This window comes from Volvox carteri (assembly GCF_000143455.1).
Source record: "Volvox carteri f. nagariensis unplaced genomic scaffold VOLCAscaffold_1, whole genome shotgun sequence".
In the NCBI taxonomy this organism is placed as follows: Eukaryota; Viridiplantae; Chlorophyta; class Chlorophyceae; order Chlamydomonadales; family Volvocaceae; genus Volvox; species Volvox carteri.
In genome coordinates this window covers 4,701,635-4,717,019 of record NW_003307545.1, presented here as the reverse complement: position 1 = coordinate 4,717,019, position 15,385 = coordinate 4,701,635, and the positions used below count along the sequence as shown (strand labels likewise).

At 56.3% G+C, this 15,385-nt stretch overlaps 3 protein-coding genes across 3 annotated transcripts in view; all 3 read right to left on the bottom strand.

The window, feature by feature from the left end:
* Positions 1-910: 910 nt before the first annotated feature.
* VOLCADRAFT_86364 (uncharacterized protein) lies at positions 911-2,906 on the bottom strand (the record flags this gene model as incomplete). Its single annotated transcript, XM_002945863.1, has 3 exons — positions 911-1,072; positions 2,502-2,719; positions 2,897-2,906. The coding sequence occupies 3 exons, from the start codon at positions 2,904-2,906 to the stop codon at positions 911-913; spliced, it is 390 nt and encodes a 129-aa protein (XP_002945909.1).
* Positions 2,907-4,600: 1,694 nt separating this feature from the next.
* VOLCADRAFT_72551 (uncharacterized protein) lies at positions 4,601-8,076 on the bottom strand (the record flags this gene model as incomplete). Its single annotated transcript, XM_002945862.1, has 8 exons — positions 4,601-5,735; positions 5,927-6,294; positions 6,535-6,642; positions 6,856-7,018; positions 7,250-7,358; positions 7,471-7,531; positions 7,656-7,684; positions 8,025-8,076. The coding sequence occupies 8 exons, from the start codon at positions 8,074-8,076 to the stop codon at positions 5,189-5,191; spliced, it is 1,437 nt and encodes a 478-aa protein (XP_002945908.1). The 3' UTR covers positions 4,601-5,188.
* A 498-nt stretch (positions 8,077-8,574) lies between these two features.
* mot4 (uncharacterized protein) overlaps positions 8,575-15,385 on the bottom strand; it is a gene marked incomplete at both ends in the record, with an annotated part of 10,051 nt that continues 3,240 nt past the window's right edge. The window contains 10 exons of the mRNA XM_002945861.1: positions 8,575-9,866; positions 10,726-10,879; positions 11,183-11,221; positions 11,385-11,455; positions 11,705-11,891; positions 12,702-12,903; positions 13,190-13,596; positions 14,192-14,357; positions 14,835-14,914; positions 15,321-15,347. Of these exons, the coding sequence (XP_002945907.1) occupies positions 8,575-9,866; positions 10,726-10,879; positions 11,183-11,221; positions 11,385-11,455; positions 11,705-11,891; positions 12,702-12,903; positions 13,190-13,596; positions 14,192-14,357; positions 14,835-14,914; positions 15,321-15,347 (2,625 nt within the window). The remainder of the gene's footprint in view (positions 9,867-10,725; positions 10,880-11,182; positions 11,222-11,384; positions 11,456-11,704; positions 11,892-12,701; positions 12,904-13,189; positions 13,597-14,191; positions 14,358-14,834; positions 14,915-15,320; positions 15,348-15,385) is intronic.

Sequence of the window (15,385 nt, the reverse complement as noted above, 5' to 3'; positions counted from 1 at the left end):
GTGGCAGGATGCTATCCTCGGGTGTCAGCAGTGCGACTTCTTTTACCGATTGCTTTCGGGCCGTACCGGATCGCCATATGGTACGTGCCATATGGCCTGAACGGCACGGTTCAATGTTGGATAGCGCTTGAGTTGCAGTGGCCAGTCATTTCATGGATTTGTTTAATTTTGGAGTTGTACGACAAAATAAGTGGTTTAGAAGTTTACCGTACGGTACGGGGTGAGTAGGAAGGTCCGGTGCCCAATCCTTCTTTGTCCTACGTTTTTGAGGCGCCATATCACCAATTATAAGAGCTGCTTTAAGTATAGGGCAACAGGGCAACATTTCCTTTAGCAAATTTCCAAGTGGATGCGTGACCAGCAGTCGGTGGAGGATATCCTAGGTGACCCAGCCAACCAAGGACCCAACATTTGCAAGTTGAACCCTCCTGGCCCCTCCTGGCCCCATCGGCATCCGTTATTAGTTTCGTGTACGCGTGCTGCATGGATCATGTGTAGCATTATTGCACGACTACAAGGTACTATGTGTCGTACGGTAACACTCCAACAAGAATGTTAACCGGTAACAGGCCCATGATGTCCACTAACCGCATTGCGGACCAGTTACCTCCATTGCCCGGCACAAGTCGCCGGTTATCTACATCACCTGATACAAGTCTTTCAATATACAATATCTGCTATTCGGCACCTCGGCTTCCTCGACCTTCTAACACCCCGGAAGAAACACTTCCTACCGCTTCTGTTTCTTTTCTAGGGTTCAGTGAGATCCATTTTAATAAAAAATTTCACCAATCCTGCCCCATATTTGTTTAAGAAGCATGCGGTTTCCGCGTTGCCCAGTTTATCCGACCCCCCTCTCCCTACATGCGATTAAAGAAGATAGCGCAGCACGGGCCCCATAGCATTAATGTCACTGCACGTACATGATTGAATGTGGTACGGTGGATACGATCGGATCCCCGATATTGCCGGCACCTAAACACACTGCATAGTAGGCCAGGAAAGGCCTGAACAGGTTCAGCCACCACCAACCAAAGGAGTCACTTCCTTGCCCACCGCTTCGAAGCGAAGACTGTCGGCACGGACAGTGATTGTGGCCAGATGATAAGGATAGGCGTCCACCGTCCAAGGCCCCACCCAGTGTACAGTCCAGGGTGCTGAAGGGCTCTCGATCTGACCAGCCCATGATGCACATAACCACCAACCCACCCACCAGACTATTTTCAAGCAGGATGAAGACTGCGAGGGGAAAATATTCCGGAGGCGAACCTCTCGAGGCATGACGCAGTAAGCCTTCATACATATCCCCACGATGACTAGTGGCTGCCAAAACCACCACATCCAGAGATGAGTGCCACCGGGACGAGCACTACTCATCCCGTTCCCAATCTGCTACTGCGGCTGGCTCTGTCCTCCGCTCTGGGTGTCCATCCATAAACAACTACCCAGCGCTGCATATGGGGCCCCAACCGCATGCATCGTCTTCTACACAAACATCACCTTGGCCCAGACCTCCAAGCCCGCTGCGGCCTTTTATACGCGTCAATATCTTCCTGCATTGCTGCCATCGTATGGTCCACCTCCTTCCTTGCGGACTCCACCTTCTGCTGCGGACTCCATCCCGTCTTCCAGCCTCTTCTGGGAGGCCTCCAGCTCCTTGGTGATGGGCTTCACCCAGCCTTTGCCACAGCTGCTAGCGCATCAGCGCCCTGCTTCACCTGGGCTGCTATTTCGGAGGCGTCCAAAACAGGGTACAGCACCTTGTGCATACGGGCTAAAACATGAGAGAAGGACCGGGCGCACGCGCGCGTGTGTGTGTGTGTGTGTGAGTGTATATGTGTGTGTGTGTGAGTGTATATGTGTGTGTGTATATGTGTGTATGTACAGGGGGCCACTTACTGGGATAGACAATAGCAAGATAGTTTAAGCACTGGATGGGGCTGCCCTTTTCGGGAGCCGCAGCCGTTATGTGGCCAACACATGCTAAGGTTTTCATTCCTCGTTTAGCACATCGTAAACTAATGCAGTTTCGTTTATGTTGCTGGGCTTTGGAGGCAAACAGAGCACGAAGGGGCAAGTACCATGTCTCCAGGGAGCAGCGGTTTTGCCGCTGTTGTGGCAAGTCGAGGATGAAAACACGTGTTATTAAAACGCCCAGCCTATAATGATATTCGTGCGGAAGAGGTATTCAATTGTCAACAGAGCATGATGGAGGCCATGAAATGGGAGCCAGCACGTTTAGTTCCCCTAAAGGGGATGAACTAAGGCGAGGATGTTGGAGCATATGTGGGCTCACCGCAACTCAGGTATCCCCCTTGGGCCTTCGGGTCGTATGGGTAGTTTTACAGGTATGGGGTCACGCACCCTCAACCCTGTAACACACACACGCACACACAAATAGCAAAAGATTGATCCGATTGCAACTACCTGGTAACTACCTGCATCTAAAATCCATCTTTCACGAACGACCTTGCCCCACACTTCCAGAGCGAGCGACGGACCTTTCCGACCAGTTGCACGGAGACAAAGTACCCCTGCACGGCATCCGTGAGTAGCTTAGTCACCGGGTCTCGACTGCCATTGCGGATCGCCAGCTGTATAGCTATTGCATTGGCCTGCCACATGTTCTTCTCAAAAATCACGTTGCCCTTCACCTTAGTCACCAGCTTTGTTGCCTTGCAGCCGTTGTCCATCGCCACCGCCGGATGGGCTTCCCGCGCTACCAGTGCATCATCAGGTGCCCGGACGACAGTCAACAAAAAACTGCATCACATCGGATCACGACCTGTAATTTTGATGCGATTTAGCTGACTCGGGATTTGAATGGGGGGGTGGATAATCGCGCCGAAAACTGGAAAATAACAGGGTATAATTCCTTGATGTGCTATGCACTCACCGTGCTCCATAGCAGCACGGTGACTTGCACTTCTCCTGCCGCTTTTCTTTCGCCGGGCACCCTTCCTTGGCATCGGTGTGACCTAAAGACGGGGGACTGTGAACCCGACATCCATGCTGATGTATGCAATGGGGTCATCCAGCTAGACCAGCGATGAACCCTTGGCATGATGATTCATGCAAGTGTATGTGGTGGCCGCGCTTCTTGCCCATTGTGTCTTATTGCAATGGTAACGCTCGCAGGTGCGAATTTGCAATACATCCCCTGTTCATGGGTTTCATTTTCCGGGGACATGGGTTCCCACGGACTGACAACCGTGATTTAACTTGTTAAATGGTGTAGGTTCTCGCGAAGCTCAGCAAGGCAAACTAGGGTTTTCTAGCAACAGTAATATTTTGATTGGAGTGGTTCCGGAGGATGGTTCCGGGGCGGCTGGAGAGGCTCCGCTTGCGTAAGGTTTGGTAGTCGTTGTGAGGGCTGCGTTTGCTGTCTGCTTCGGTAATCGTACCCGGCTCGCCCACTGCAGCGAACTCTCTAGCATCGATAACCTGGTGAAGAGAAATGACGTTGCACAGAAGATAGTTTCTGCGCTAACGTCCAAGCATGGCAGAACCGGGCGCAAACTGGACGCCGGCTGAGAGCAGTCTGCACCAGATCTCTAAGCGGTCGATCAACTCATTGGGTGCATGGGCAAGGCCGAGGATGCGGAGAGGAAGGATGGGGAGAAGGCGCTCCACACTGGGCTTGGGACGCATAGACTGGCGGCAAAGCTGGCGTTCACGCATCTGTTGGGATTCGTCTCGTGACCCGCGCTCACAATTAATTAAATGTTCGATATTCCATCCCGGCGCGATCATCTCAATGTTTATAATCTGTTAATGAGTGTTATAGCTGTCAATTGGGATTTTTTATGATAACGGGCGTAACAGTAACAGTTACCACGTGGGATTCTCTTCGATGCGATCCGAGGCAAGAATTTTCCCTTAGTAGACCTGACCAATATGCGGAGCAATATTGCAATGCGATGGCACTATCATCGACTGCATAATGTTCAGCAGCCGCTTCGTTCGTACCATTTCCGCATATGCAAGCAATACGAACGCGCTACGCCCTTACAGACACACACACCATATCAGATTTAAAATTTTCCTGAAATAGGCATGGAAAGGCTGATGTATACATGCTCGTCTGATGTCGAATAGGTGAGCCGGTTGGGAGGCCAAGAGGCCAGTAGGCCGGGCGACCGACAGGCCCACCAGCCGGCAGGCCCCGGGTAATGTTGCCCGCCAACATTACTTGGCAGGTCAGGAGGTGGCAGAGCATTATGACCCTTGACCCAAGCGTCTCAGCGGAACCTTGGCCCATGCACAGATGTATGCATTTTTCATGCACTCTCCCAGTATTAGTGTGATGGCGTGCGCGACGTCTTGTCGAAACCACCTTGGGGCAAAATTCCTTCGCGAATTTGAGGTAGGCCTCCAGCCGACTCCCGCCCTGCATACGCCCCGCAGAGGTGTGGTCTGTGCCAAAGCCCGGCAGGCTCGTGGCTTACAGATGCAACGCCAAGTAGTTCAGTTTCTAGGCTCTTGGGCGACAACGATTCCAGTATATTCTTTGATCGAATTACGGACTGTGGATTCGGGGAAGCTTTTGCATATTTAAAGCAGAACCACGTTGGTGACGCAAGCATGCCAATCGTTCTGTCCGCAAATTACAGGAAGGGTTGCAGCCAGAAATGTTGCCATCACTGCCATGAGACATGTTGATAACAAAAACAGGGTCTGCATGGCCATAAGCATGTAGGCAAAGGAATGACATATAATAAAAAATTACGCATACCTACTTGGCGCACACCCTTGCAAAATGCACAAAGTCATGGTCTGAACTACACCCTGCGTCCCTTTGTCAGCTCCCACCAAGTCCTCGGTTTCAGTACATAAAGGAGTCGAACTCGCCAAAACGTCTCTTGACACTCATACCAATCCGAAATGCCATTAGCGTAAGTTATCAGTCGAGCGGTATACTATGGTGCAAAATTTCACGCCTTGATGGGATGTAGGATGTATCTGTACGAGCACACCTGCGCAAAAAGCTCTATTGCACCGAAGCAGTAACGGGCTCCTGAGCACAGGAGCGATAACCCTTGCCTGCGCACGCCGCTAGGCCCCAACGTTTCCATGGACCCCGCCCGTGCTGCGGTAAACATTATCTGTAACGCATTGCAATCCCACAACCATTCAAGGTTCAAGTGCCTATCTGCCAGCTGCCGATGCCCGCATCCTTGTAGCATCCTTACGCGTAGTTCTTCTGCAAGAACGCGTCCAGAGGCTTGCCCAGGGCGTACACGATGAAACCAATCTCGCGGAGCTTGGCATGGTCCAGGATGTTGCGGCCATCAAAGATGAAGGCAGGCTTAGTCATCTTGTCGTACATTGCCTGGTAGTCGTATGTCTTGAAAGCGTCCCACTCCGTCAGAACACAGATAGCGTGCGCCCCCTCTGCTGCAGCGTCCGCATCCTGAACCACCTGCACATTCTCCAGCATGTGGCTGGCAGAGCGGCTGTAGTTGGGGCGGTCCCACTCGAACTTCGGCGCCGAAAGATCTCGGAAGATCTGCTCGGCAGTCACCTCCGGGTCGTACACGCACACCTTGGCGCCATCGCGAATTAGGCCCTTGCACACGTCGACGGCAGGTGTCTCACGGGTGTCGCCAGTGTCCTTCTTGAAGGCAAACCCAAAGATGGCAATCTTCTTCTTGGAGACTGTGTTGAACATGGCGCTGATGACGCGCTCTACAAAGCGTTGCTTCTGATAGTCGTTCATGGACACCACCTGGTACCTGTGAAAGCGAACAATGGAGAGAGTAATGGAGAGTACACAGTCAACACGTCACGGCTGAGGTTACCATAGACCAAGTGGAAATCAAGTGGAATCTGCTACAGCAAGGCGGTAGCCTTGCAGGCTAGCAGGTTTGCATCAAGACCTAAATAAACTGGTCTACGCCCCTGTCCCATTTCTTCCCCCACTTACCAATACTCAGCTACCTCCTTAAGGCCTACGGACTCGCACACATAGCACAAGTTGAGGATATCCTTCTGGAAGCACGATCCACCAAAGCCCACAGAGGCGTTCAGAAACTTAGGGCCGATGCGGCTGTCCGTGCCAATTGCATGCGCCACCTGTTGCACGTCAGCACCGGTGGCCTCGCACAGGGCCGAGATAGCGTTGATGGACGAGATGCGCTGTGCCAGGAAGGCATTGGCTGTCAATTTGGCAAGCTCCGCCGACCAGAGATTGGCTGTCAGGATGCGCTCGCGTGGAATCCAGTGGGCGTACACGGAGGCTAGACTTTCAATGGCCTTCCTGCCGCTCTCGGTGTCAGAACCGCCGATCAGTACCTGTTTTGTAGGGATATAAAGCATTAGTACTAGTACAAACACCTGCCGCCTGCATGCTCAACTAGACATGCAGCTGCCCTGCACAGGAACATACCGACTAAATTGAGATGCGACGGGAATGCAATTTACAAGCTTAATGTTCCGCAGCAAGTAGAGGGAGGCATGTTAAGCACCCATGAAGAGCTTCACATGAGGGCGCAAGTACGTAGCGCGCTCTAAAGGGCTACCGTCAGCACTCACGCGATCCGGATGGCGCAGGTCCTCGATGGCGGTGCCCTCCGCCAAGAACTCCGGGTTTGACAGAATCTCGAACTGGACATTTGGGTCCTGGCAGTTGCGCTTCAGCACCTGCGGGCGGACATAAAAGGTGAAAATTGCAAGTCCAAACAGCAAAGGTTTGTGCGTGCCGAGTGGCTTAGTTCAATCCCTCAATCCCTCTTGCACTCGCGATAAAATTAACTGTCTCATCGCTCGGCGCATAAATTCCATCTTGAAATGTCATCCTGAATCGGTAAGGCAGCAGAAGGGAACCACGTTTTACAACCGCCCACGAATGATCACCTTGCCAATGGCCTCAGCCGTCTTGACGGGAACGGTGGACTTCTCCACAACGATCTTGCTGCTGGTAGACACCGACGCAATCAGGCGAGCAGCGCCCTCCCAGTAGGTCAGATCAGCAGCCTTGCCGGCGCCGATACCAGTGGTCTTCGTAGGGGTGTTGACACTGCACAAGGGGAACGGGAAAAGGGAATAGCGACCGCGATGATCAGCCGTCACCAATAAACATTGTTACACTCGCGTCGTTCTCCTTTGTGCTAACCATTGTTTAGGGCTGATATGCAACACACACACTTAGGCTTAACTTCCCTGTAGTTCATCCGCACCCCGCAATTGCACATGCCGACCCAAATCACCCTTCAGTCATTACCCTGATGCTACACCAAAAGCCGCTTACCTCACAAACACAATGTCAGCCTCGCCAACGTGCTTCTTGGTGTCGGTGGAGAAGAACAAGTTGCGGCCGCGGCACTCCTTCACCACTTCAAGGAGACCGGGTTCGTAGACTGCAGTATTGAAAAAGGTCCAGTTAGTCGCATCCGTGGGGTTGGCACGGGAATTTAGCTGACCTGTGTGGAGGGTGTGATTCCCCCAATACACAAGGCCTCGCGCACTTACTGGGTAGCTTGTCGCTGTTCCACGCCTTGATGCGCTCCTCATTAATGTCGACTACCACGACCTACAGCAAAGATACAGGTAAGGAGCCAACACCAAACCTTCATGAACTGTACGTGTAGCGAAGCTTTGGACGTGTTGCTACCGTCAATGACGCTATGTCTTTCTCATCAGGTTGAACTCCTTACCTCAATCTCAGGGCAATGAAGCGCGACCACTGCAAGAAGGAAAATGACCAAACACAGTGTCAAAGGCGGTAGATGTATGTCCAGCACAGAAGTCCCCGCATAACAGAGTGAACTTGAAAAACTCCTGGATTCACTATCACAACTTATTGAATAGTAACCCAAAATCAACGGCCCTTTCGCCCCTGAGCACGCAACAGAGCATCTTACACGATCAACCAGAGGCGACCCGAATTATGCTCGATTGTGAAAATGCAAATAATAGCTAAAGAATGTCTACACATGTCGTTAGGAGTAGAATAACTCTTTTATGCTCGAGCACCACCAAGCATGCACCGGACCCCATCGCATTGACTCAGAACAAGTACTTACTGGCCATGGTTGGGCCGCCCACATAGCCAGCACCAATACATGCGATCTTCATTCCTCTGGAAGGGACGAACGGTCAGGAGTCTTGCAACGGCGTGAAGGTCTTGGCGATCGGTACAACTGTTACACAGTTGCTAAACTATAAGGAATAGTTTAAATAAATAGCTCACTGAACCGTTCTTCACGCTGCTACAAAGCGAAGAGTCTGCAATAAAAGACCATGGTGGGGCAATTCTTTATAATGGCTGCAGCACAAGCGAGTCGTACAGCTGGCCAGGCCATCGAACCGTCATGGACAACTGTCACCAACCGACAAGGCGCTTCCAGCTCGGAAGACTTCACAACAATATGTGCAATCATTATCCATGTTTGGGTGCCACCTGCGCTCTTGTGGACCTCGCGTCCGTGTTGCACATTTCGGCGCATGGCCCGCTGTCTCCGCGTGTTCGCCGCCTGGGGCGTCGCAAACGAGTCAACCAGGCTGCAAGACTACATTATTAAGCAACACCATAAACACGGAAACTTAGCAACCGCCCACCCCACGTTTTACGCGCTACTGAAAACTCATGTCCAGTGTGTATGGCCGATTGAAGACGGGATTAGCGTATGTGGTAAAGTCTATCTCGTCACGGTCGGGCTTGGAGGGCGAAGGGTTAATCGCCGTCTGCTGCTCTACCATAAACGCCGATAGCGTATCCTCAAAGGAGGCAGACAGCGCCACAGCAGCCTCTCCTTGCACCGCCCCCGATGGCTCCTCCCCAGTCGCTGACGCATTTGCCACGCTTAACCGTGCAATCGCCGCCAACGCCGCACCCCCTGTAATGGAGCTGGTAACGGATGCAGCAAACAAGCTCTCCTCCACCGGCAGCACCCTCGGACTCGAACCCGGCGGGACGCCGCTGCAACTGTGACTCGTCGAAGTGCCGCCGTCGCGCGACAGTCGCTGCTGTCGCCGCAACGAGTCCATCCAGTCATCCACCGCGTCCATCCGAACACTGGCCAGCAGCACGCTGTCGCGACCCACATCGCCCACGCCGACACAACCGCCGCCGCCGCCAGCACTACCCAGTGCCAACCTGGCACTTGCTCGGCTGGTCCGAGGACTGCTCAAAACCATGGGAGGCGCTGCCGGCGCCAACGGGCTACTGCTGTCCTCAAGGCTGTCTCGGAGTTTCGCGGACGCGCCACCGCCGCGGCTCAGGGTCAACCCCAGGCGGCTGCAGCGACGGCCACTGGTGCTGAGCGTGAAGCTATGGCTATGGCTCAGGCAGCGGCTCATGGCCCCGGGTTCGCCGTACAGGTCGCTGACAAGCTCCGATGGCACAGTGTTGGGCCGCGAGCTGAAAAGGCGTTGCGCAGGGCTGGGCGGGCCGCGCGGGAACTCCTCTTCCAGGGGGTCCTCTTCAGCGCCGTCTTCACCGTCGCTGCCGACGCCCCACACGCCATCCCTCTCCTCCTGCACCAGCCAACCATTGGCCTCTAGCTCATGGCGGAAACTCGACCCCGGGCCCGGGATATGGTGCGTGAAAGCCATGAGCACGTTATCGTCGTACTGGATGGCACCACCATACGTCTCGTTGCCGTACGGAGCAGGCCCATAGGGTCCGCCACCGCCGCCTTGCAGGTTGCCAGGCAGCGAGGCCGCCGGCGGCGGATGCGCCGCGGGCGGCAGCGGCACGGGTGAGGGAGTCTCCGGGGTGAGGGGGTGCGGTGCCATGGAGCGCGCGGTCACCGCAAGCGTCATCGGGCCCTGCGGGCCTGCCGAATGCGTGCGGCGCAGTCCTGGGGGCTGCTGGTTCTCCGGCGGGGGTATGTAGCGGGGTGGCGGTCCCCGGCAACGGACACCTACGGGTTGAGACACGGCGGTAAGGGGAGCATGACAGGTGTAACATGGGACCTCCGAGCTCATACACCATACGGTAAATGAACCACCATGGCTCTGATGTGAGCATTGCAAGGTCCGTTGGCAAGTGCCAGTGCCATTTCCCTGATCTGGATAGGCCCTTGAAGCTGGCAAGTGCATTTTTCGATGTGGGTCACTCTTTCCGGCTGACAGCAACGTCAAAACCCAAGAGCCGGCGCAGCGGGTAGGTAACGGGGGGGGGCACGCGTTGACATGCTACAAGCGTGCTGCCATGTACGGGGAGGACGTCTTCCAAGGCCCATACCTGCACCGAACCCAAAGAATTTAAAACGCCACTACCGCCTGGGTTCCCCTCCAACTGCGGCTCTTTCCTAGCCTGCTCCGAGTGGGTCTTACACGCTTCAGCGGCACAGAAGGGCAGCGTCTTCATGTAGGTTCTCATGATGCCACCTAAATATTCCTCATTAGAGAAAAAACCCAAATCAACCGACACAGTGTCAGCTGCTCTGGGTTATCATAGCATGCTTGGAACACGAGAGGATTTGCTGCCGCAGCGGTTGTTGTTGGTTTCGGCTGGTTTCGAGGCTGCTCAGGATTCCTGGGCATCCGTATGGACCTTGAACTTTTTTTCCGTATGGACCTTGAACCAAAGCAATGTGGCCCATGCCAGGCACAGCCATACACAGCATTTGGCCGGTGGTTTATGTATAGAAAACAAGGAAGCGAGGAACACGGCTGGCCTCGCTCACTTACCTATGGACGGCTGCTGAACCAAGGTGCTGTGCGCGGCTCCGTGTGCGATTGTGGTACCTTGGGGCCCGGGGGGAGCCGGCGGCCTACCCACGGGTCCCGGGGATGCCACCTCGCCGTGCAGCACCACACGACCCTGCAGCACCAGTTCAGGCGGCTGGCCGGCAGCAGGAGGCCCACCGCTCTGCATAGGGGCCCCACCGCCCTGAACCCACGCAACCGCACCAGAGGTAAGGGGCTGCAGCTGCGGTCGAGCGGACAAGCCTGGCCGAGGTGGGAGCTGGCCATTGGCACGCGGTGGATGGCGAGGGGTAATGGTCTGGGCGGCCTGCGGACGGTAGGTAGCAGCCGCCACGCTGCTCGGGCCTGCGGCCAAGAAGGATTGGAAAACGCTCGCGAGATAGCCCAAAGAGATAGGAGGAGCGGCGCAAACAAACAGCACTTGATAAGGTATGAAGTCGGGGAGCAAGCCTGTGCGTTTGACCAATAATACGCCTTTCAGGAGCCTCATGCAGCCGGTCCTATGTCGCGCTGAGTAGTAGCTTACCTTTACAGATGTCGTTTTATGACGTTGGAAGCCGCCAGACTGTACGCATGCCAAAAACATAAGGAACTAGACCGGTTGCCAGCCCCAAACCCCGGGTTTCTGTAATTCATTACCGCCATCCAACAACTCAACTGGCACACACAGTTCTGGGAAACTGAAAGCGTTTTGCCACTGTGCGCAGCCCGTACACACCTCTACGCACCTTTCCAGGACCTCTTTGTACACCACCAGGACCCGGCTCGGGCTTGCGGCGCAATCCCCTACCCACATATCCTCCATAGCGTCATCGCGTCACAGCATGGCGACGCCCTTTCAAAATTCCAACGCCTTTTCAACGACCCGTGGATGAAACAACGCGGCCGGTTAGATCTCTATAGGACGCCTGGCTTGTTCGGGCGTGTTGGTATTCATTGATGAGCCGCTTCTGGAGCCCACTGTAACTCTGTGACATTCACGTACGTTTCCCAACTGACAACCTAACCGACAACCTTGCCAGTTTTCCTGAACCGGCAAGGCTCTCACCTGGTCCTGCAGCCTCGCCGTGCAAGCTGCGTTCCCCACCCGCGTTGAGCGGCACGCCAGCCAGCCCCAAGTTGAGGTCGCCGGCACCCCCAGAGCCCTCGCCTGTGGACCTGTCGTGAGTCACTGTGGAGCGAGCACGGCGCACCAGGACGGGACGGGAGGGCTGGCCCAGAGCGGCTCGACGAACCTGGGCAAGACGGGACCGCAGAATGCCGGGGAGGGGCGTGCGACGGGTGGGGTGGGGTGGGGTGGGGTGCTAACATCAGGAAGAAGGCTAACGTCTTTTCAGACCTTAGACCCGGTCGGCCCCGATGACCCAACCCGGTCGGCCCCAATTGAGTGAGACCGAGGGGAAAGGGGAAGGGTCTTGGGATAAAGGAAGGCCGCTTCAGGACTCGAGAGATTAACAACTCGTTCGCGAGAGGGATGCGGGCGGAGATAGACGGATAGATAAAAGGTAGATGGATGGAGAGAGAGAGAGAGAGAGGGGGGAGAGTTATGGGGACGGCAAGTGGCGAGGCAGATCAGTAAGGAAGAGAGAAAGAGGGTGGTAGTCTTCATCCACACACAGAGCTGAAACACGACCATTGGGATCAGTGTATGGCTGAGAGGTATATGTAGCGTAGCTGCGGCGATGGAGGAATGTGAGCGCACGTGTGCACATTCCCAATCAGCCGTCACGCCCGCCGCGCCGTGCCTTCCTGTCCAAGACGACGGGGCTATCTACACCTAAGGCGGCCTTACACGGCGCGACCCGACCCGACGAGACCCCCGGTACACACTCGCCCACGGGACAAGGCCTGTCCTATTGCCTCTCGGCATTTGGGGCCCCGGACAAATCGACCTTTGCATCCTGCACTGTACACCTTTGTAATCCACACACTTTGCCGCCCTGCCCGGTCAGCGACGGCCGTGTGCTCATGTGCTCAAACCCCCCAGTTATAGAGACCAGAGCATGCCGGCGTCAGCTCGCCACCCACCCATCCAGCTGCCTCACCAGCATGTCCGACAGGTCGTGCGGCGGCCCGGCCTGGCCGCCCTGAGCCGCCGCGGCCCCTCCGGGACCCACAGTCAGACCCTCCACTGCCAGCAGAGGCCGCCGCTGAGCCGCCAGCCGGGCTTCCAATGAGGGAGGCTCCTCGGCCGTGATCCGAGGCCCGGCACCTGCCCTCGCAATCGTCGTCCCCCGCACCGGGTGCCTGCACACACAAACCAGCAGGTTACATCGCATACCCAACCAAGGAGATCTGTATACGTGTACACAAAGGCAGCAATTACGTGTTTGCGATTGGACATCTGTTCAGGTGGCAAGAGACCAATGACCCGACGACATGTCCCATACCAACTCAGCCTAGGCACCAGGAAAGGCGACAGTTCTTTATACCAAATCCACGCGACCTATTCGCCACTCTGAGTTTCGACAGAGGCGAAGTTTCCCCCCTTTCCAGCGCACCCCGATATGTCGGCTTCCTGAGTGTTCCGCACCTGGCGCCAGCAGCGGCAGCTCCACCACCTCCACCTGCCTGCCGCGCAGCAGCCGCCGTGTGCTGCTGCTGCTGTTGTAGCTGCTGCCCCGCCGCCCCAATCACCAAGGCGTCTCGCGCCGTGCTGCTGCCGTTGCCGCCACCGCCTCCCGCGACGCCACTCGCGCTCGCCCTCCTCATCTCCCCGGCCGCCTGGCCCGCGCCCTCCGCTTCTGCATGCGCCTCCCCATCGCCACTGCCGCTGCCGCCACCGCCGCCGCGAGGCGAGGTGATACCGCCGGCGATATCCGACAGGTGCGTGTGGGAGTGAGTTCGCTGACCCATATGGGCACCGGAGGCTGCGGCTGCATTGCCGTGGCGTGGCGACGTCGGGACGCCGGCGATAGCGCCGCCGGGGCCGATGCTGGGCTGCACCGTCAGACGGGCAATGGGCAGGGCGGTGGGCATCATGACGGGCCGTTCCGCTGGCGCCCCGAGGGACTTGGGGGTGTCCTTCACAGCGAAGGGGTGCTGTGGATGGTGGCCGCCGGTGAAGCAGCCCTCACACAGGTCAAATTCAGCACAGATGAGGCAGCGAAAGCGCTTGCCCACAAGCGGCGCCTGAAACACGGAGGATTCCCAAAAGGGGGGGGGAAACCGAGGGCGGGTTACAAGATAACGGCACGCTGAGTTGGGAGGCATGGATAAGGTCCGCGGGACTCGGGGAGAACAAAGGCGTGAGGGTGAGGCAGGAAGCGAGGCAAAGTAAGCATGGCATGGCATGGCAGGGCTGTGGGGAGGATCCTTAACGCAAGGCCAGGACTGGGGAGAAAGGCGCGCGCGCGCGAGAGAGAGGCGTGTAAACGTGTGCGATGGGCTACACAGTTGCGCAATTGGCGCCGGAAATGGGTTTTTCTGGTCCTGGTTGTTGTGGGTTTGGTCGCAACGCGCCACACCACACAGCATCAGACCTGACATCTGCTCCCGTTCCGCCCCTCTCGCTTCCGCCACTGCACGGCATTACCTTCTTGCAGGCTCCGCAGTGCGTGCCGTAGTGCACGTCCTTGCGCTCCTCTCGTGCCTTGCGCTTGGGCGGCGGTGGCCGCCATTTGAACTCCCCCCACTCGGAGCGGCACAGCGGACAGGTGAGCTCCTTGCCCAGAGACTGTACCTGGTGCTCCATCCACACCCTGTGCAAGATGGCGCGGGGAAAGGTGCGGGGGGGGAAGAGGAAGCACGGCGGGATGCCTGTGTTGGTCGTAAGGAGACCACAGTGGGGAACGTGTGAAGAACGTGCCATGCAAGGAAATGACTTAAAACTTCGGAAGTGGCAACGCCCAGCACTCCCCGGCATGTGGTGTCCATGGAACGGAGGAGGGGGGTAGAGGGGCGGAGGGGAATCATGTGATGCAAGATGCAAGAAGCGAAGGGTCAACTGCCGACGTCCCAGACATCAACTGCCATGAGGAGTTAGATTGGTTGCCCCCGGCACGGACATTCGTATTCTTACTCGCTATAACGGCAGGGAAGATGCAACGGCCGACTGCAATTTGCAGGGAGCTCTGTCCCCCCTTCCCTTTTGCGGCCACACAGCACGGCACGCTACACCACGCCTAAGTCGCGTCCACCAATTTCCGCACGGTGCTGTGCGGCTGCGACCGACTCACCCCATGCACTTGCCGTGCACGTTCCGGCCACAGCCGAACCTACACCACACCAGGTTGTCGAGATCCTGACCCAACATGTCCTGCGCGTAGAGGTACGGCACGTGCACGACACGAGTAAGGCGCCAGTAGGAAATAGTTAAGGAGCGCCGTAGAAGAAACGACTGGGGTTGGGTTTTAGTGAGGTATTGGAACCAGCATATCCAGGATCGCGGGGCCCACACAGAGGTCCTGGTAGACCAGGCAGCATGTTCAAAACTATGCGAGGAAGAAGGCTTATGTACGTATGACCAACTGGAGATCGTACGTAAACCCCTTTCCCGGGTCCTGGCTCCCGTTGTGCTTCAGCAAGCCCTTGGTCTCGAGGGCCACTACTACCTCCCGTCCGTAAGAGGGCTCCTCACAGGGCGCCTCAGAGGGCGTCTGAGGGCAACCTCTTTTCTCATAGCACCCGACTCTAGTGGATTCATGGAGCCATGCGGCACTCACCTCGTAGCAAATGGGGCAGGGCTCCTCCTGGAGGCCGCGAGGTGGTGGCGGTGGTGGTGGCGGTG